The following is a 20,754-nucleotide window of genomic DNA, read 5'->3' as shown; positions in this document are numbered from 1 at the left end:
TTATCAGAAAGGGATTTGAAATATTTGGAACTTTGTTAATTGGGAATTGAAAGGGAACTGAGGATTTTGAACAATAGGGGAAGCATTGTGTTATAAAAAGGAATAATATTGGCTCTGGGCTCAGAGAACCTGAGTTCAAATTCTACTTCTATTTCATGCCTGCTATATAAATTTCTGCTCCTCAATTCCCTCATCTATAGAATTTATGGGATTGGTCTAAATAGCCACAGAACTTCCTTCTCTCTGGGTCTGATTGTATGCATAGACCACGGATTGTTAGTAGACCATGATCTCTTAGGATTTGGAACTGGAGGGAACTGAGATCTAGCTTTATTACTTTGGCAGCTTTAGGTGAGTCACTTAACCCTTTGGGGACTACTTCGTTTTCTAGATGATGAGGGATTGGACTAGATGATCTCCTCTGTCCCTTCAGCTTTAAATTTATGATCATACAATTAGTTTGTTCAAGTACCCTATTTGCAGATAAGGAAACTGATTTGAAGAATGGCCCCATCCTGGTACAATTGTTTGCTATCCAGTCTTTCACTAGTCCTGGAGCCATTGAGGTGAGCTTGTGGCACCCTTTCTGAACTTTCTAGGTCTGACTAATGCTTCTAGGCCAATGTTGAGGACTTCCCTGTCCTTTCAGACAGAACATACTTTTCAGCCTCTCTTAATGGGAATAGAAAATCTGAAGACCCTCTCACTCTTTATCCTGTCTTAACTCTTTGTTTGGCTCAGCATGGAACACTTGCCCCTTGTATTGATCCACTTCTGATTCAGTCAGCCAAACTTCCTTTTTTTCCTACCTCTTCCTCTCCCATCTCTGTAGCAGGAATTCTGAAAGACTTAGAGGAGTCCTCTAAGAAGATCAAGCTTGTGAACTTTAACCATCAAAGGAAACTAGCTGATCCTCTACTTTCTCCATTACTCTCCCTATCCCCTGTCCTTCACTGACCAGCCTGGTCAGCATTATTGGGTCTTATAGAGGGAGTGGTGGGATGGTGGTGACTATTTCAGTAATGTTAGTGGAGTTTGAGAAATAGCTTAAAATAACAATAAATCTGAGACAGACTACAGGTCTACTTAGGGCCCAGCATTGTTTGGGTAATTTGAAGCAGATTTGGCTGGTGTTGGTGGCAAATGACCAATTTAACTCCTGTAATAGAAACCAGGAGAGGGAACAAGATGAGGATGGGAGCAGTGGGAGCCCCTCAAGCAAAGATTTTCAATTTGGGGGCCATGGGATTGTTTTTTTTCAATATTTTTATAACTATGTCAGTATTCCCGGCTTCCTTTGTAATCCTATTTATTTTATTTTTTGCACTTATAATTCTGAGAAGGGGTCTGTAGACCAGACTGCCAGAGGGGTTCAGTAAACACTAAAAAGGTTGAGAACTCTTCCTCTAGAGGAAAGACTTCTGAAGGGAATGCTGATGGAATTGGGGACCAGCTTCTAGGGAAGATTTTCTTTCTGTTCAGAGGTCCCTATGGATGATTCTTCCAGAAGCACAGTGCCATGTGTCTTTAATTTTGTCTGTTTGTGTGTGTGTGTGTGTGTGTGTGTGTGTGTGTGTTTTGAGAAGCAGCTTTCTCTTTGTGCTAGACTAGCTGCCTAGCCTAGGGAGGTATATCTTGTAGACATGTGGAATCCAAGATGAGAATTACAAAACTACTACTTTTCATTTGTTCAATTCTTTACATTTTTCAAAGTACCTTCACATTTGTTGTTTCATTTGGAAAAGGTGGCCTAAATCTTCGTTAGCTCCATTTGACCGATAATCATAACAGTGTCATTAGTGAACATTAATATGGCATTTGAAGGTTTCAAGAGCACATCAAATGACGACATTCAATATTGGATTAGTCAATCAGCAAACATTTATTGTCTTCTAGATGCTAGACACCCCATATACATGAGGAATATGATTGCAAAGAATAAAACACTGCCAATGTGTAAACCTAAGAGCTTACTTTCAGATATAGAAGATAATAAGTGCATATAGGAACAGAATAAATGTAAAGAGAACAAATATAAATAAAAGAATATTTAAATACCAGGTATTTTGGAAAGGAGGGCACCAGCAGTTAAGAGAATCAGGTTCATTATATATATATATATATAAAAAATTTATACATATAAGGTATATATAAGGTATAATACATATAATATAACACAATATATATAATTTATATATATATTATGGCAGTGCTTGATCTATATCTTGAAGAGCAGGATTTGATAAGGTCAAGGTGAGAAGGGGGAAGAGCACATTCTAGCTATGGGGAACATTTGAAGCAAAGGTACAGAGATGGAATTTGGAGTATTTTGTGTGTGAGGGCAAGGGAGGGAGGGAGGGAGGGAGGGAGAGAGAGAGAGAGAGAGAGAGAGAGAGAGAGAGAGAGAGAGAGAGAGCACAGGAGCAATATTTACTGAAGTTGGAAAGATAAATTGAGACTAAATTGTGAAGAGTTTTAAAAGATTAATGGAGGATTTTATATTTTATCCTAAAGGTAATAGGAAGTCACTAGAATTGAATTAGTGGAGGAGTACCATTTGCATTTAAGGAAAATCATTTTTGTACCAGAATGGAGGATGAATAGGAGAGGTGCTGGGAGAGACTTGGAAGACCAATTAGGAGACTGTTGCAATAATCTAGGTGAGAGGTGATGAGGGCCTGAACTAAGGGTGGGAGTTGTGTCATGAACCAAAAGTGATGGATATGATGGAGAGGAAAAGAGGAAGATCAGGTTACTGATTGTATAATATGGGACTGAATGAGAGTGAAGAATCTTGGAAAATGAGGTTTTGAACCTAGGAAACTGAAAGATTATAGTACCTTCAAGAAAAATTGGTGAGACAACTTGACTAATATTGTTTGCTAGAAAATTGCGGAACTCAAAAGCTTGCAAAAATATGAATGTTTGCATGTAATTGGACAAATAAATAAACAAAATCCCCCAAATAGGTGAGAGTGGATGAAGATAGGACTTGTTTCAGACAAATTGAATTTGTGGTATTTCTGGGACATTCAGGTTGAAGTGAGGAGTTTTCTGAAACAGAGGTCTGAAGAAGAGCACACATTTACATGCAATACTGAGTCTCTGGGTCTAATACTGACTTTCTCAGTGATTGGTTGGTGAGCATGTAATAAACCCCCAAACCTCTACTCTCATGAGCTCTCTTATGTTCATTACTAGAGTGCATAGACAGAAAGCCTTTCAGATATGAATGTTCGTGATTTGGATTTTGTCATAATCTCTATAGTTGTTTAGACCTCAGTGAACACTAAAGGTAGATCTTCCAGGTTGGGATCTTCACAGTTGATGCATCCTGAAAGCATTTAATGAGGCTGTAAACACCCTGCATGGGTTGGCCGGTGAGGGCTGGCTTGCTGCCTACTAAGCGGCCATCCTACCTTGTGCCCAGGCTCAGTGAGTCATTTCCCTAGCAGTGGGAAGAGAGTCTGCTTCTGAGTAATGGATTTGAGTATTTGAGTCCATCAGAAATCCCAAAAGGCAGAAGAAGGGCTAATTGTGAGTCTTTTCTGCCCCCATAGGGAGGAGGAGGAGCCAGCCAGAGGGGCCTTCTACTTGGCTTTGATTCACTTGCTCTGTTTTGCCTCTAAACCTTTCTTGCCCTAGGTAGACCAGCACTCCAAGGAGAATTAATTCACAAGCAACTTAATTGGATCCTGCTGTTAGGTTTGGAGGGTTTAACAGCAATGGAAACTGGATATAAATGAGGCAAGATAGTGTAATGGAAGGACTGCCAGATTCAGAAAAGGATTCAAATGCCAACTTTGCCACTTAATGATCATAACTAACATTCACGTGGTCCTTTAAGGTTTAGGGAGTACTTTTTATATAATTTCATTTGATCCTCACTGAGAGGTAATATTATATTGAACTTAGAGTTGAGAAGACCTGGGTTTAAATTTTATTTCAAGTTCACTTATTTTTTGGGTAGGTCTCTTCTGCAATATGGTGGGGTTCTATTTGTCCTTTAAAGCCCCTTATTGTTCTAAATCTATGGTCATATGATCTTATGAGGTATGGCATTTGTGAGAGAATGTTCATATACACATCACTACAGGTATCATTATGCTTATTTTTCAATTGATCCTTCAAGATTGGAACTTGTCCATATTCATGCAGTTTTCTTTTGACCACATAGCATTGTGTCGTGTATGACTCTGACCAAATCATTTTGGACCTCAGTTTCCTTTTCTGTAAAGCATTGGTAATAATAGACAGCACTACTTACATTACAGGGTTGTTTTGAGAATCAAAGAGGACAGTTGATTAAAATTAATTTGCAAATGTTGATGTGTCATATAGATGTTACTTGTTATTAGTATTTATTATTATATCATATATTATGATATAATAATGTTTTTATATTTTTATTATTATAATTGTAGTATTTCCTGAGGCCTCAGAAATTTTTGAAAGCACCTACCTGCTCCCATAAGAGGTCCTTAATAAATGCTTATTGATTGATTGAGTGAGTGAGTTAAATGATTTGGTCTCTGATCCTAGTGTCATTTGTAGAATCAGTAGGTTGGGTCTACATATTTAATCTCTACATTATTCTCCAGCTCTGTCCCTTGGGATACCTTCATCAATTTTTGCTTATGATCATAAGACAACTTTGAAATAATATAATGCAACCATCTCATTTTACAGATAAAGACACTAAGGTCTAGAGAAGCTAAACAGCCAAGGTCTCATCAGGGAGTAATTAGAAGGCCAGTTTGGGAAACTAGGTCTCTGATCCTGATACCCCTGCTGCCTGGGTAGTAGCTACCTAGTGCCCACATGTTCTTTTTCCATGTATTTATCTGATTGACTCATTCTCTTGGATAAGATGGGACAGAATGAAGAACTTCCTTACAGCTAAAAGGGAAATGTGGCCATAACAAGTTTGGAATGGGAAAGGGTCTTAAACAGACCAGATCCACCAATATAGCCCTAGGTAGACCAGCAATTCTTCATGGTAGGTGTCTCAGGTATAGTTATCCCTATTTGAGGGGGAAACAGAACTTACCCAAAGTGCCACATTTTGAAAACAAGCAGAGTTGAGACTTGCCCACCCCTACCTCCTCTAATATAGGGAGAATCTCATCTTCTTGAACCTGCTTGCTGGGATTTATGTTGGGCTCATCCAAAAGCTGCTGGAATCAAGTCTGGACAGGTGGGTCAGTTCAGAGAGCAGTTTGCCTGCCTTCTTCTTCCATCCCTGCCCAAAGGGAACCTGAGCCAGCATGCCAGCCTTCGTGAGTCATCCGGGCCAGGCTCCACCCGATCACAGTGGGGGTGCATGCTTTGGGTGTGCAGCTCACAGCTGCATGCTGTCTGCCTAGCCCATGGTATGGGAACCTGCCAACTTGTTTACATCTAAGGAACAGTTGTCCTTCCTTTGGGATGCATGCTTAGTGGCCTTATGAGCTGAAAACCTGACTGGCTGCATTGATCAGGCTGAGGGGTTCCTACAAAACTGTAGAATGGGAAGGAAGTTGCTTCAGGAGACAAGGGGAGAAGGAAGAGCAGATATGAGAGAGTGGGAGGAAGGGAATTAAATAGTGGAAGAGAGGGAAAGACAAAGGAAGGAGGAACAGAAGAGTAAAGTTTTGAAGAGGAGATAGAAGGTGATTCGAAAGTTAGAGATCATATAGTCCAAACTCCTGATTTTACAGATGGGAGACTGAGGTCCATAGAAAGAGAATACCTTTATCAAGGTCTCACAGATAATTAATGGCAGAGTTTAGGTCCTGCTTGTCAGTCATTTCCCCTATGAAATTTGCAAAGGATCCATATTTCCCTGATATCTCCTCCCCATAGGTTTTTGTTCTTTGCTTAGCCCTTATCACCTGCACCAATGCCAAGATTCAGAGCCAGTGACAGAGAAGGAAAACCATTCTAGCCAATTGGATGGCTTCTGAATGTCGCCACTGGCTGGCTTCCTCACACACTGTGCCTTTCCACTGACAAATCCCAGCTTGTCTGGGCCTGGGAAAGCCCGCAGGTGTGAAGGGCAGTGTAGGGTTCCCAAGTCCCTTCTCTCTGGGATGGAGAGATGCCTTCTGTTTGTGGGCACAGCCGAGTCAAAACGCAGTATTCTCCACTATCCCGCTGGTCATATCAACACTTAACAGCACAGACCTATCCACAATTCAGGTAGCTAGGGGGAACAGTAAGTAGGCCAGTCCTGGAGTCAAAAAGACTTACCTTCCTGAGTTCAATACTGGTCTCAGATGCTAGCTAGGTGACCCTGGGCAAGTCATTTAATCCTGTTTGTCTTAGTTTTCTCAGATATAAAATGAACCAGAGAGATAAATGGCAAACCAGTCCAATGTCTTTGCCAAAAAAAGTCCAAATGGGATCATGAAGATTCAAACACAACTGAACAAAAACATCAAAAAGTCAGAATTTCTTAGAAGTGCAGTAGGGATTTCTTTCCATGAATAAGTTGAATTTTGACTTGCATCTGAGGGCTAAAGAAACATTAGTTACTCTTTAAAAATACTGAGGTTAGGGGTAGCTAGGTGGCACAGTAGATAGAGCACCGGCCCTGGAGTCAGGAGTACCTGAGTTCAAATCCCACCTCAGACACTTAAATTACCTGTGTGGCCTTGGGCAAGCCACTTAACCCCATTGCCTTGCCAAAAAAAAAACACCTAAAAAAAATAGTGAGGTTAATCATGAAATGGAAAGAGTTTTGGATTATGTAACCTAGACCCTTGGTTTGAATTCTGACTGTATTATTTGCCACCTGGGTGACTTTGGATTAATCACTTAAGAGCTTTTAGGACCATGGTGCCTCCTTTGTAGAACTGAAGAGTTTGGATGATCTTTAAGGTTCCTCTGGTTTCCAGTCCTAGGGTCTAGTGATAACATGTTAACTCCTCTTTATGGATGAGAACACTGAAGCCACAAGAGGAAAAATAACTTTCTGAAGATCCTAGTTTGTCAATAACAGAGGAAGAGCTTGATGCTTTTTCTCCCAGTTACCAATCCAATGCTCTTTCAACTAATCCAGGCTGCCTTTGTTAAACTGTAATCAGGTCTTCTATACCTATGTTTTGACCATCCTACAGCAAACCTTTTGCTTCCATAAAGAATAATGGATTTTTAGTTAAGTGACCTGAACTCTGGGTATTCCTTTTTTTTTTCTGGACATAGTTTCCTTTCTATATAATTGGGGCAATCATATCTCCTGTGCACATTTCTCAGGACTGTTGTGGGGATCAGAAATTAGGAGCTGAGTGGAAAGAACCCAGGACTTGTAAATAGAAGGCAAGGGTGCAAACTTATGCTCTGACACTTCCTATAAGTGTGACTCTAGGGCAGGGGAGATGTGATGATGAAAAAAAAAGACTGAATTTGGAGTCAGAGGACCTCCCCTTGAATCCTGTCCGGATGCCTTGTTAACTGTGTGAGGAGGAGGCTACTTCTGTATTCTGAGGTTTCACTTTTTCCATTTGTAAAATAAAGGGAGTGTTCACAATGGACTCTCTTAAATCTCTTCCTAGTTCTTGATTTATAGGATTCTTTTTTTTTTTGCTTTTTTAATGTTTTGAGTTTCAAATTCTATTCCTCTCTTTCTCCCCTTCCTCCTTCCTGAGAAGGAAAGCAGTCAAGAATCATATAAAGTTGGTTATACATGTGTAATTATGCCTAGCATTTCCAACTCTATATGATTCTTGATCCTAAATGCAATCAAATATGAAAGAATATCTAAAAATATAAATCTAAATATTGCTCCAATGGAGGGGACATTTTTAAAATTTTGAGTTGAACCTATCAGCCAGACAAGACTTAATCTTGCCAGAGCCAGGCCTTCCATCTGGAGATGGTTGGCCAAAAGAATTCAGGTCATTCCTAGAGCATCCTTTGGGTGGAGATGGAAGTTCAGCCAGAAGGAAACTTCTGTTTTGTTTTGTTTCTCCCTTTCCTGGTTTTGCCCTTGAATTTCCCCCCCTCCCCACATCCAGCCAGCCATTTACCCTCAGTCTCCACAAGGCCCAAGGAGTCCAGTTTGAGGCCCTTACAGTGAACCAAAGTTACCCCTGTTGGCTTTGGCCCCTGGCAGTAGCAGCTGGGCAAAAGAACATTCAACCCCCACTAGGCTGGGAATCCAGTAATAGCTCAGCCTAGAGCTGGAGAGAGCAGAGGCCCAGAGGGGCAGGCTGGCTTGCCCCTGGTTTGGTGAGGTGTGGTCATCTGGGCTATATTTATCCAGACTGTCTTCTTTGCTTCGGCCACAGGCTCTGTTGGTGCTGCCTGAGTGTGACTAGGAAGGAAGCTGGGGTTTGATGTTTCTGTGTTTGTTGTGTTGTATGTCTGTGGGTGCTTTCACTCAACAATGAATTTGCTCTTTCCCTGGGCTTGGGGCCAGGATGACTTGGATAACCTTGTATATCTGGTGGAATCTAGAGAGGGGACCTCAAAAGAAGGTGCTTAAGGATGGGGGTAGGGTAGAGATGAGACCCATTAGGGAAGTATTGAGTGATAGGAAGGGAATTGAAGACAAGGAAGGAGGCCAATATAAGGAGAGGGACTTCCCTGGAGATTACCTTTTTGACCTTGTGTTCTGGAGGATGTTGGAATCAGGAACCATGGATAGCATGTCTGGAAAAGGAAGATTTGAATCTGGTTCTCCCTTCTAACTAAATCCTATGATTAGTCAACCAGTGTTGAAAGTATAACAAACATCTCCTATATGTAAAGTCATATATGCCTCTTTCCAAAGTTGAATCCAAAGCAGGGGGATGAATACGAGGAACTTTTTAAGTGTCTTTTGAGCTCTAAGATTTAAGGATACATGGAACTGTAGCACTTTGGAGATGGAAGGAATAGTACATGATTGAAAGGTTACAGGATTTGAAGGCATATGACCTAAGTTCACATACAGTGGCTGCCTCATCATCACTCCTTACGTGATTTTGTACAAATCAAATTTAACCTCACTGATTCTCAGTGTCCACAATTACAAAATAGGGAGCTTGTTCTAAATGACTTTGGAGGATGATCTAGTCCTATCCTCTCATTTTACAAATGAGGAAATTGAGACATAGATAAGCTGAGTGACCTGTCCAGGGTCTCCTGACTATATAGAGGCCAAGCTGAGGGAAGATCCTTTCTCCCTCCTTCTTCACTCTTGATCCAAAATTGTTTGCAATACTGCAGATTACCTCTTTGGAGACAAGTGATCTACTTTGTCTCTGTACCCCAGGAGGGTACAGTTTTTCTAGATTTTCTTCTTGTTAAAGAGGGGCCATGGAGATGATAGCTATGGTTTATTGGCCCCAAGGGTTTGGCAGGGATGAACTCATTGCTACCCCCTAGGAAAATCATAGATCTTCAGGATTTCAGATTTGAAAGGAAAGAGCCAAGCATTTATTAAACATTGACTATTTGCTAGACACTGTGGTAAGTTCTTTTCAAATAGTCTTATTTGATCCAAATAGCAATCTTGGGAGGTAGATGCTATTATCATCTACATTTTGCAATTGAGGAAACTGAGGCAGGCATATATTAATTGATTTGTCCAGTCAGTATCTGAGATCAGATTTGAACTCAGGCCTTCTTTACTCTAGGCTCATTCCACTGCACCACCTATGGCTTCAGATCTATTTCCTTCTGTTTCTAAACAGGAATCCCTTTCATTGCCTCTCAAAGGGGGCCTCTATTTTCTAAAAACCTGCAGTGGTGGGGAATGCTGCTATTTCCTGAGGCAGCTAATTCCACTTTTAGAATGATTTAATTTTAGGAAGATTTTTCTTTAAATTGAACTGAAATTCATCTTGGTGCCACTTTTCTGCCCATTGTTCAAAGTTCTGCCTTCAGAGATTGAGCAAAACAAGGCTTTTTCTTCTCCTGTGTTCTGTATTTGCTCAAAGTCAGTTCCCATGTCTCCTCTTTACCTTCCTCTCTCTAGACTTAGCATCCCTAGTTTCTTAGCATCTCAATTCACCTATGGCACGGTCCCCAGGCCTTTCATCATTCAGGTTGCTTTCCTTGGACACACTCCCAGTTTGAGTCCTTTCTTACAAAGTTATAGGTGGGATCTTCCCCTCTAGGCTTCCTTCCCAGCTTGTCTATAAGGTTCCAGGGACCCAAGTGCTGAGAGCCCATCCCAATTGTCAGGACTTGTCTGTTTACCCAAGCAGGTGTGATGTGGGTGTACAGAAGCAGGAGAGAATACATCAGGAGCCTTGTCTCCTAGATGTGCCCACTGGGCTTGCTGACTTCATAGAGATTGGGGGTGAGGATATTCTCAGCTTAGCACCTCTTTGGAACTCTCTTCTTAACAGATATTTCAGGCTTTATGAGAGAACCCTGATTCATTCACTAGAATCCTAAGCTCATATAGTTAGAACTAGAAGGTACTTTGGAGATAATCTAGATCAGTCCTTTCATTCTCCAGAGAAGGAAGCTGAAGCCCAGGGAGGTTAGGAGTTGCCTAATCTTACTTAGAGAATTAACTATAATTCTATATTTAAACTATATATAAAATCATAATTTAAACCCATTCTCTCCTACAGAGTTGACATTGAAAAGGAACTTAGAGGTCCTCTAGTCCCAAATCACTTCCCCATTGATTTTACTAAAGGGAAAACTGAGGCACAAGTTTATTTGCTTAAGATCACATGACTTATTTAATGATAGAGATAATTTCTGCTTTCAAGGATCTCACAACATATATAAGAGGGTGCAGTCACAGGGTGGATGGAAAGGCCTAGTAGCCCTTAGATACATTGTCTAATTAGAATAATTTATTTTTAGTTTTCAAAATGTTTTCTTTGTAACAACTCTAAGGTTTAGGCAGTGCAGGTCTAGTCATCTATATTTTTTTTGCCTTATTTTTCAAATAATAGATATTTGTTTTTCTTTTAGAAAATTTATTGATATCTTCTGTTTTTAAATTACTTTCATTTTGCAATATTCTTCTCTTCCCTCTCCCTTTAAATGAAAATTCTTTTATTCAAAGAAGAGAAAAGGAGGAATAAAACTAAACAACACATTCACTAAATCCAACATTGTATGCAGTGCTGTACACACTACCCCTATAAAGATGAGCAGAAGTTGTCATCTCATATCACTTCTTTGGTTACAAGCTTTTAGTGATTATAATTTCACAGCATTCAATTTTGATTTTTTGCTCTTTCCATTTACATTGTTGGAGTCACTGCTTATGCTGATCTGGTTCTGCTCAATTCAGTTTGCATCAGTTCATATAAGTCTTCTTAAGCTTTTCTGTGTTCTTCATGTACATCATTTCTTTCATCACATTTAGGCATCAGGTTGTTAAGCCAATTCCCAAACAATGAGGACCAGTTTGTTTCTAATTTTTGCTACCAAAAAAATTCTATTATAAATATTTTAGCATAAATGCTACCTTTCTTTTTATCATTGATGTCCTTAAGTTATGTGACTTTCATTGGGTTCTCTGGATCAAATAATATTATCCATATTTTATAGAAGAAGATGCTGAGGCCAGGGGAAATAAGATGACTTAAAAAATGTGAGCTAAATCACATAGCTAGTGAGTAAGTGGGTAGTGAGTAGACCTAGCACTTTATCTGTGCTCTCTTTAATCTATGTCTCAGTATTTATCAACTCTCAGCACAACACCATGTTGGAATAAATGGACTCATAAAAGCAGTTTGAAATGAAGGAGAAGAGCTTCACACAGGGACCCCCAAATTTCCTATACCCATTGGAGGTAGGGAAGGACTGATTAATTATTAAGTGAAGAAACCATGAGTCTCATGATTGATCGTGAACCGAACCTGAGTCAGCAGTGTCAAGCCACTCTGATGCAAACGAGTCATTCTGCCAAGAGAAGGGAGTGTGACAAAAGCAAAGGCTTAAATATAATTCTTTCCCAATACTCAGCATTAGTCAGTTATTTATCACAGGATGGTGCCTAGTGTTGGTCTCTGAACTTTAAACACCATAGAGAGAAATTGAAAAGTTAGTTCAGAGAAGAGTAGACAAGATGATTAAGAGGATGGAAGAGATATATGTCTTTTGAATAAAGGACAAAAATGTGGTGACTTTTAGCCTGGAAAAGAGAATTCTGAGAAATAGCTCCTTTATTTTTTCAAGGTAGGTGATGGGCTATGTGAAGTATATACTTAGTAGTTGAATTGTGTTAAACACAGGAGAGTAAATGGGAAGCAGTGGCTTAAATGAAAGGAAGAGAGATTTTGAGTTAGGGAATAACATTATCATCTACATAGAGGAAGGGACCTTTTCCCATTTTTAGAGTTCTGCCTGGGGGAGGGGAGGGATGGCCTCCAGAGTCAGCAGGTTACATCTTTCTGCTATAAGGATAGCTCATGTTTCTATAATGCCTTAAAGGGATATAGTATGGTGAGAAATGCAATGATTTGAAGTTAAAATACTTGGTTTGGAATCCTGACTGCTTTTTTATTATCTGTGTGATTTGGACACTTTTATTTGTGTTGGCCCCAATTCTCCTATCTGTAAAATGAGGAGCTTTGATTAAATGAACTTTCTTTGGTACTTTCCTTCTCTTATTATTGTAAGTCTTTTCCATAAAACTACTCTCTGGAGGTAAATTGAGTAAGTATCTTTATTCTCTTTTACAGATGAGGAAACAATCTCAAGAGATTTAATGATTTGCCAATAGTCATGACTAGAAAATGTCAAGACTGTTGCTGTTCAGTTGTTTCAGACATTTCTGACTCTTTGTGACTCCATTTGAGATTTTCTTGGCAAAGACACTATAGTGGTTTGCTTCTCCAATACATTTTATAGCTGAGGAAACTGAGGCAAACAGGGTTAAGTGACTTATTAAGGTCACACAGCTAGTAAGTGTCTTAGGTCAAATTTGAACTCAGAGTACCTACTGTATCACCTAGGTTCCCGGGGTCCAGATAGATCTGAAAATGCTTCCTCTGACTCTGAGTTCATTATTCTTTCTGTTATAATACCATACTATGTCTTGGGCAATGTTTTTTGAGGTTACTGGGGAGTAGTTGCAAAATGTTTCATACATAACGTAATTGGAGTATCAAGAGTGATAGTGTTATCAAGACTTAGAGTCAAGAAGACTTGGATTCAAATCTTATCTCTTACCCTTACCAGTTGTTTTGCCATGGGTAAATCACATAAACTTGCTGAGCCTCAGTTTCCCCATCTTTAATATTCAAAAGAGACAGTGTATCTAAAATGTTTTACAAACTTTAAGGCATTATTAAATGGTAGTTATTTGTTATTCTGATTCTGCTTTTGGCTGAATATTGCTGAATTGCTTTAGGTTTGAGACAGTAGGGAACGATCATGGACTGGTTGTTGATTACAGTTACCTAGTAGGTATCAAATGAATGGAAATGAAGTTTATTTGAAACTAGGATGAAAAAAGGTTTTGGTATACCCATTAGTTAAAGGGAAAACACCAATCAGCATAATCCTAGAGAATTTTATACTCAATTGGTTTACAGGTTCCTGGGGTATTTGAGATTGAGAACCTCCTCCCTATGGTATTTGCTGTTTGACTCCCTACTGTGTGCGCGCACGTGTGTGTGTGTGTGTGTGTGTGTGTGTGTGTGTGTGTGTGTGTGTTTGTGTTTAATGTTCTAGGAAGAAGGCAGGGTGTATGCCCCAGTGGCTTCTGGAACCAGGTTTCCAAAGAGTTAAACAGTCTGACCTCTGTAGTGTGTTGAAGTTAAGATTAGTCACAGTGTTCAGCCGAAGTGCTAGACCGGTTATAAAATGACTAATGACCACAAGCCAATAAAGAAGTGAGTGTTTTCAGGGAATTCCATAGGCTGATTGGAAAGTTGCTCCGAGTGGGTGGTGTGTGCTCAGTGGTTGAATCCAGAGGAGGGGACCTCAGAAAACTGAGAGTGACTTCTTATCTCTGATCAAAAGTCTTCATCCTGTCTTTCCTTGCTTTAAAGAAGCACACACACACACACACACACACACACACACACACACACACACACACACCCCATACCCCCCCCCTTCTTCTTGATCTAATGGGTAATGGAATCAACAGGAAATCTGAAATCTGTCATTCTATAACTTCTGTGTGTGCAGGACGGACACCAGAGAAAGGAACATTGTAATTGGTGACAAAGATGTAGGGTGAAATGTAACCTAGCTGGGCCCCTCTCTTGACTTTGCCTGAAGTGATTTTGTCAAGGGGTCCTAGTTTGGAGAAGCAGGGATAAATGTGGGCAGTAGTACTTGTCCATTTTGCTTATGATTTTTCTGCCAAATGTGAGAGCTAAGGCACAGCATATTAAACAGAAAAAATTGGAGAAAGGGGGTTGGGTTCCAATCTCACATTTCTTACTTATTGTCTAGGTGTTTGTTAGCATATCAATTTATTCTCTGTGGGCCTCAGTATTCTCATCTGTAAAATGGGAGGTTAGAAGAGATAATAAGATTCCTTCGGACTTTCACTCCTGTTATTTTTCCAACTCTATGATTTTTATAAAGAGGGACAAGGCCTAAATCATATAAAGAGGAAGCTGAGAATGAAGCCATGCTGTACTAGCAAGGATTCTTCTCATGACTGGGTTCTGTCTCTGTTCTACAGGACATTGAAGCAATCACAGATTCCTTTGGCCTCAGTTTTTCTTTTTCTCAAATAGGGATTATACTTAGAATACTTCCTCTAACTACCATTCAAAGTTGTGGTTCAGTGCATAGAGCACCAGACCTGCAGTCAGTAAGACCTGAGTTCAAATCTAGCCTCAGATATTTACTAGCTGGTTGACCCTTAATCCTGCCTCAATTTCTTCCTCTAAAATGAACTGGAGAAGGAAATGGCAAACTACTTTGTTATCTTTGCTAATAAAACCCCCAATGGGGTCCAGAAGAATTAGATATGATAGAAATGACAGTTCAATAACAATAACATGAGTTTAAAAATTTGAAATAATTTTTCAATTAAATTTTATCTTTTTAATCAACAGAAATATGCCTTCCTTCCTTTCTATCTTCCTCCATTTGAGGGTGAAAGAAAAACATAATTCTGGTGACAAACATGTATAGTTATACAAAAACAAATTCCAGCACTGGCTGTGTTCAAAAGAAAACATGCCTGTTGTGTACTTATATGCACACACATACATACACACGTTTGTGTGTATCTAGGCATATGTAAAATTATATAGTACACTCATGTATACATGTACCATATACATACACATATATATATATACTCATAGATGCATATTTCTAGAATATGTATGTATTTAGCTATATATTTATAATCACTCTAGATAAACCCTTATATTATCCATAGAAAATAAGCTGAAATTATGGAGTTGGAGATCAAAGTTAGACACAGAAAAGGACTTCCTTGCTGAGAAAGCATTAAATCTTAGAATGGAAGACAGTAGAACAGATGTCAAGAGAAAACTCATCTCTGCCTTTGTACAGATTCTCATCTCCTGTGCCCAGAATGTATTTGTTCCCATCTCTGTCTCTTAGAATCTCGGCTCAAGTATCGCCTCCTTCCTATGTGAGGCATTTCCACATACCCCTCTTTCCCTCCCTCCCATTTGCCCTGCATTTACTTTGTATGTATTATATTTTTACATCTATGTATTTATGTCCTTATATATGCACTTAAGAATATCTAGCATTTATATGATACTTTCAAGGTTTGCAAAGCTTTTTATACTTGTTATCCTCAAAACAACCCTGGGAGGTAAGTGCTGTTTTTTATCTTCATTTTACATTTGAGGAAACTGAGGCAAACAGATTACATGACTTGCCCAAGATCACACAGCTAATAAGTATTCAAGGCTGGATTTTAACTTAAAGCTTCTTTCCTCCCATTCACTGTTCTATGTTATTTTCCACAGCAGAATGTGAACTCCTTGATGGCAGGCACTTTTTTTTTTTAGCCTTGTTCTTTATATTCCTAGTGCCTACCACAGTGCCTGGCAGACATAGTGGACATCCAGTAGATTCTTATTGATTGATTGATTGAGTGAGTGACTGATCAATGGGTACATCAAATGATCATGAGGCAGATATATGTGTGATAATATCAAGAGTTCTGACTCTGGGTGACATCTTTTGGCTCCCTATCCCTGCTGCCATTTTAGTTACTGGTCTGTGCCTCTCAGAGCTTTCCCAGGGTAGTGATTTTGATTGACCACAGACCCAAAGGGAGGTTCCCCATTCTGGGAGCCACACAACTTTTCAGCTTTCAGTGACAAGTGGCTTTTTCTGAACAGCTTCCGGCAGGATAGCCTGAAGGGGGGTGGGGAGGGCAGCCAGGAAGAAGTGTCTAAAGGAGGAAGCCCTTTCTCTGAGCATACAGGCAGCTGTATGAGTCCTGCTGCCTCCCAGAGCTCCACAAAAGGCATTCTGTGTGTTGGAAGAATCACTCCCTTGTGTGGACTGAGTAGGGCATGTGGTTCTGAGAATCAGAAATGGCTAGCTCCCTCTTACTCCCCTCACTGCCCTCCCTTCATCTCCCCGCCCCTTTGCTTCCTGCAGGTCCAGCCCTAGGGCCAGTTAGTGTGGGGCTATGGAAAGAGCACTAGATCAAGAGCCAGGAGAATAAGATTTTAGCCCCAACTCACTTGTAGATATGACATTATTCAGCATGAGACAGTGAGCAGAGTATTAAATTTGGAATACGAGATCTAGGTTCAAGTCTTACGTCTGATGCTTACTATTCATCTGACTTTGGACATGTCCCTTAATCTCTCTGGACTGCAACTCTTCTTGTGTAAAATAAAGGAATTGGATCGGATGGCCTCACTCAAATGATCCTTAGGACTCCATGGCCAGAACTGTCTCTACAAATGGTACTCTGCTAGTGGTGGAGAGTCCTCCTGGTTTCCTCTCTCAGGCTCTATTTTTTTTGCATCCTCAAGTTAATCCAGGATGACAAGATTGAGCAAAATTTTAAAATGTTCCAAAATCCAGGGGACGTGATCGGGCCCAGAATTGCCGAATTTCAATGTTGCAAGGACCTCATTCGTCATCCAGCCCAAACTATTCTTCAGGTTAGAACCTGATTGGCACCATACCTATAGGCCTTATTTAAAAACTCTACACCTCTATCTGCTTTCCCCAATGGGAGAATTTCACTGCCTCACTGCTGAGAAAATCTTCACTTTTGGGTCATTTTCCCTGTTTTCAAGTTCAGCTTAAATTTGTCCTTTTGCAATTTCTTCTCATTTTACCCAATTCTTTGCTCTGACACCAAATAGGACAACCTAATCTCTCTTCTAAATAATGGCTCTTCAAACTCTTGAAAACAGCCGTCTTTGATCTCTTGACTTTTCTCTCCTTTCTCTGCTCCCTTGCTTCTACCTGCCTCCTGCTTTCTTTGACTTCTTTCAAGACTCATTCAAGACTTACCTTTGGCAGGAGGGCTGAAAAATCACTCAACAACAATGACAACAGTCCTTAGCCCTTGACACATCGTGACTGCTTGACTAAAAGAAGTATTATTCCTGCTGCTTTCATTGGGTATGATCTTGAGTTCTCTTTTCCATCTAGACTGTTCTTCTCTGAATAGTTTTTATATTATTGCTATCCTTCCTAAAATATGATGTCAGATCACACCATGGATTAGTGACAAAGTCAGGACCAGGAATGAGGTGTGTTTCCCAGAGGTACATATGGAGGAAGTCAGGAATGGAAATCATGCTAAATGCCTTGGTGCCTTTTGATGTTGTTACATGTAGGACTGGTTTATGAGCCGGCTGTCTCTATCTGAGTGAGTCTCAGGTCTTTAACTACACCAGTTGGATTGGGGCACCACCTTCTCACCCAACTGATTTTTCTCTGGCCTGTTTGCCCGCAGTGAAAGCAAGGGGCTGGAGCCACAGTCCAAATTTGCCATAACCTAGATATTCTATCTTTTATTATGGAAACTAGGAAGTCCGTATTTCGCTCCTGCATTTTCAAGAATCTCTTATAGTTCGACCAATCAAATACGCTGTGGTCAGCAGGTGTTTGAAAGGGCAAGGCGGGGCATTGGAAAAAGGGGAAATTGCATGCCTTAAGAAACATTAAAATACACTGCCCCCAGCCCAGATCCTCCTTAGGCAGCTAACTCTCCTTCCCCTCAGAGGTTTCTGTTGTGGGGCCAGTTGTCTGTGGAGGTTTATAAAGCAATCCACTCAGTGTGAGGCATCAGCCCCACCTGGTTTTGGAGAAACCCTTTTTTTCATTGGAGACTGCTGGACCCTGTGCAGAGAAGGGCTGGCGGGGCTGTGGTCCACCAGCAATCTTGGGTACTTGTCTTCCCAGCGGCAGTCCCACAGGCACTCCTTCCCAATGAGGCTACACCTGCTAACCTCTATTTCTGGAGGGGCCTTGCCCTGGTATGGGGGGGACCGGAGAAGGCTGGCAGGTGAGCACATAAGTTTATAAACAGGGGAGCTGGTCTGTTGGCATCATCATCCCAGGAGGATCTCAGAGGTGTACTGGCCAAACTGGGGGAAGAGGGATCATTAAAAGATGGGATTGGTCTTTGAACTCTTACCTCTAGTGAGTTTCATTTTATTTCCTTTAATTTTTAGCTTCCAGTGAAGGCTGTGGGGTAAGGAAATAGGGCATTTCATCCACCCAAGATATGACTGGGAGGAGATATAGTTCGATAGAATGGAAAGCCAGATTGGAAATCTCTAGCAGCCTAATGTTGTGGAATTGGTCCAGAGAGGCTAAATCCTCTCTAAAGACAAGGCTCCCAAAGTTCAGGTGGGAGTCAGAACTGAGATGACAATCTGAGTTTCTATTCTCCATCCAGGGGCCTTTCCTTTAAAGTATGAAGTCAGTTTTCCTATTGACTTTTCCTCTTTTTCCAGTTTTTTGGACAGGTAATAATCCGATTAGGATAAGTGTTAGGTTACTCAATTCAGCAAGCATTTATTAAACATACTTTGTTATTCCTGGATCTGGCATCTTGTTCCTTATCTTTTTTCCTTCCTCCCCCATCCCTCTCTTCTACTCCCCTTCAAGCTCCTTAACCCTATTGGATTACTGTGTGAATCTCTCATTGAGTTAATTGTGCCTAGAAATGCTCTGGAGTGAGTGAAAAATTCTCATTTCCTGACCCTGGGAAAACTTGGCTGTGTGAGCTGGAGGGTCCAGCCCTGAAAATCTAGCTGTGGAACTATGTATTTTTTTTCACTTTGCTTCCCCCCCCCCCCCCCCCCCCCCCCGTCCCCCATGGCCAATTTTATTGACATTTTGTTTTACTGTTCTGGGAAATCTTACTTGTCTGCAAAAGCCATGATTGGGTGCTGGCTGAAAAGCATGGTAGAGATGGAGATGTGATGATATTGTATGTGGTCTGTGTGGTAGACTTGTTTTCTTGGGGTCCTCAGAGAGCTTTATAGAGATAATGACAATTACCATAATACTACTGGTGTGGGTGTATTTAGAGAGAGGGCTGTAGAGTGACGATTTTCCTTCCACAGCCAAGAGAATAAAGCATGATTGTTTTACCAAATTCTAGACAGATAGGGACAAGATGGCAACTTAATTAAAACCAATTCAGTATAATTCAACTGTCTTCTCTTATGTTTGTATGTTTTCAAGATATTTTGCCAGATCCTTGGGGGAAGCAAACAAACAAAAAGAACTTGTCCCTAGCCACCAGGCTTTACTTTCTTATATGGGTATGCAGAGATAATTTGAAGAGGAAAGAGTCCTGATTGAAGAGAATAAAAAAAAGTAGAGAGCACTCTAACTAAGACATGAAGGAAGAAAAGGATTCAGAAAGGAAGAGATGATGAAGAAGTCCATTTCATGGGACAAATACCAATGTAGGAGGTATACTATTGAGTTTGGGGGACAGCTAGTAGAATAGTTTCACTGGAATTTAAAATGTATACCAATAAAAGTGGTTTGAGATTGAGATTGAGATGAAGAAGGTAGGTTGGAACCAGATTATGGAAGGCCAAGATGAAGAATTTGAATTCTGCCCATTTGCCCTCAAATCATTTACTTTGGGACTTGGCTTGCCTCTACACTCCCCTAGATTATTGGTTTTGGACAAATGTCTTGCCTTGCTGCTGGCAAGGGTACTTTTCATCATTTGTTCAATGATGATAAGTTGGTGACATTATTTGAGAATTAAGTAGATACCAAGATATGAATTAGTCATGTGAATGGGACTTCAGGGGCCAGTTCCTGCCTTCAAAGGCTTTGTGGCCTAATTGAGGAGACAGAAAACATAGGTATGATAGAGGTTTTAGAACACTTTAAAATACTCTATAACTTCCCTTCCACAAAAATAAGAACCAAGACAATCCTCTCTTTTGGGGGGAACTCCCCAGTGTTACACAACTAATAAGTATATCTGATGTCGAATGTGAACTTAGGTTTTCCCGATTCTAGGACTGGTGTTCTTTAGTGGATAGTGTCCCCCTTCTCTTCTTTTTAAGTCACATCTCAAGCAACATTTTCCTCAGAAAATCTTTTTTTTCCTCCCTTGCCTAGTTTCTCCAACTGTTAGTGCTCTCCGGCTCCAACTCCTTGTATTTAGCTACTTTGTATACATTTTTGTTTCTTCACTTTATGTTGTATATGTTTTTATATACTTGTCTCTTCCATTGGAATGTAAGCTCTTTGTGGGTAGGATGTTTTTATTCTTTGTATCTGTAACAATAGCTTCTACCAAAATGTCTGATCCATGGTAAGTTGATGGATTGGTTGATGCTAGATTTCCTCCTCATTTTATACATGGGGAAATTGAAGCCCAGAGAAGGGAAAGTGATTTTCTTA

General features: G+C 40.3%; 1 protein-coding gene across 6 annotated transcripts in view; it reads left to right on the top strand.

Moving 5' to 3' along the window:
* RXRA (retinoid X receptor alpha) overlaps positions 1-20,754 on the top strand; it is a 441,978-nt gene that overhangs the window by 297,672 nt on the left and 123,552 nt on the right. The window contains exon 1 of one of the 6 annotated variants that reach the window (XM_074210744.1): positions 2,398-12,117. The exons of 4 other annotated variants lie outside the window; for them this stretch is intronic. Coding sequence is in view for 1 of the 2 variants with exons in the window: in XM_074210740.1 (XP_074066841.1) it covers positions 18,301-18,376 (76 nt within the window). In the remaining variant the exon portion in view is untranslated. Of the gene's footprint in view, positions 1-2,397; positions 18,377-20,754 lie in introns of those variants that run through there. One more of the 6 variants, XM_074210740.1, reaches the window with a different exon arrangement.

This window comes from Macrotis lagotis, chromosome 1, assembly GCF_037893015.1.
Source record: "Macrotis lagotis isolate mMagLag1 chromosome 1, bilby.v1.9.chrom.fasta, whole genome shotgun sequence".
Taxonomy (NCBI): domain Eukaryota; kingdom Metazoa; phylum Chordata; class Mammalia; order Peramelemorphia; family Peramelidae; genus Macrotis; species Macrotis lagotis.
The sequence above is the reverse complement of the archived record's forward strand: the minus strand, read 5'-3'. Positions and strand labels throughout refer to the sequence as shown.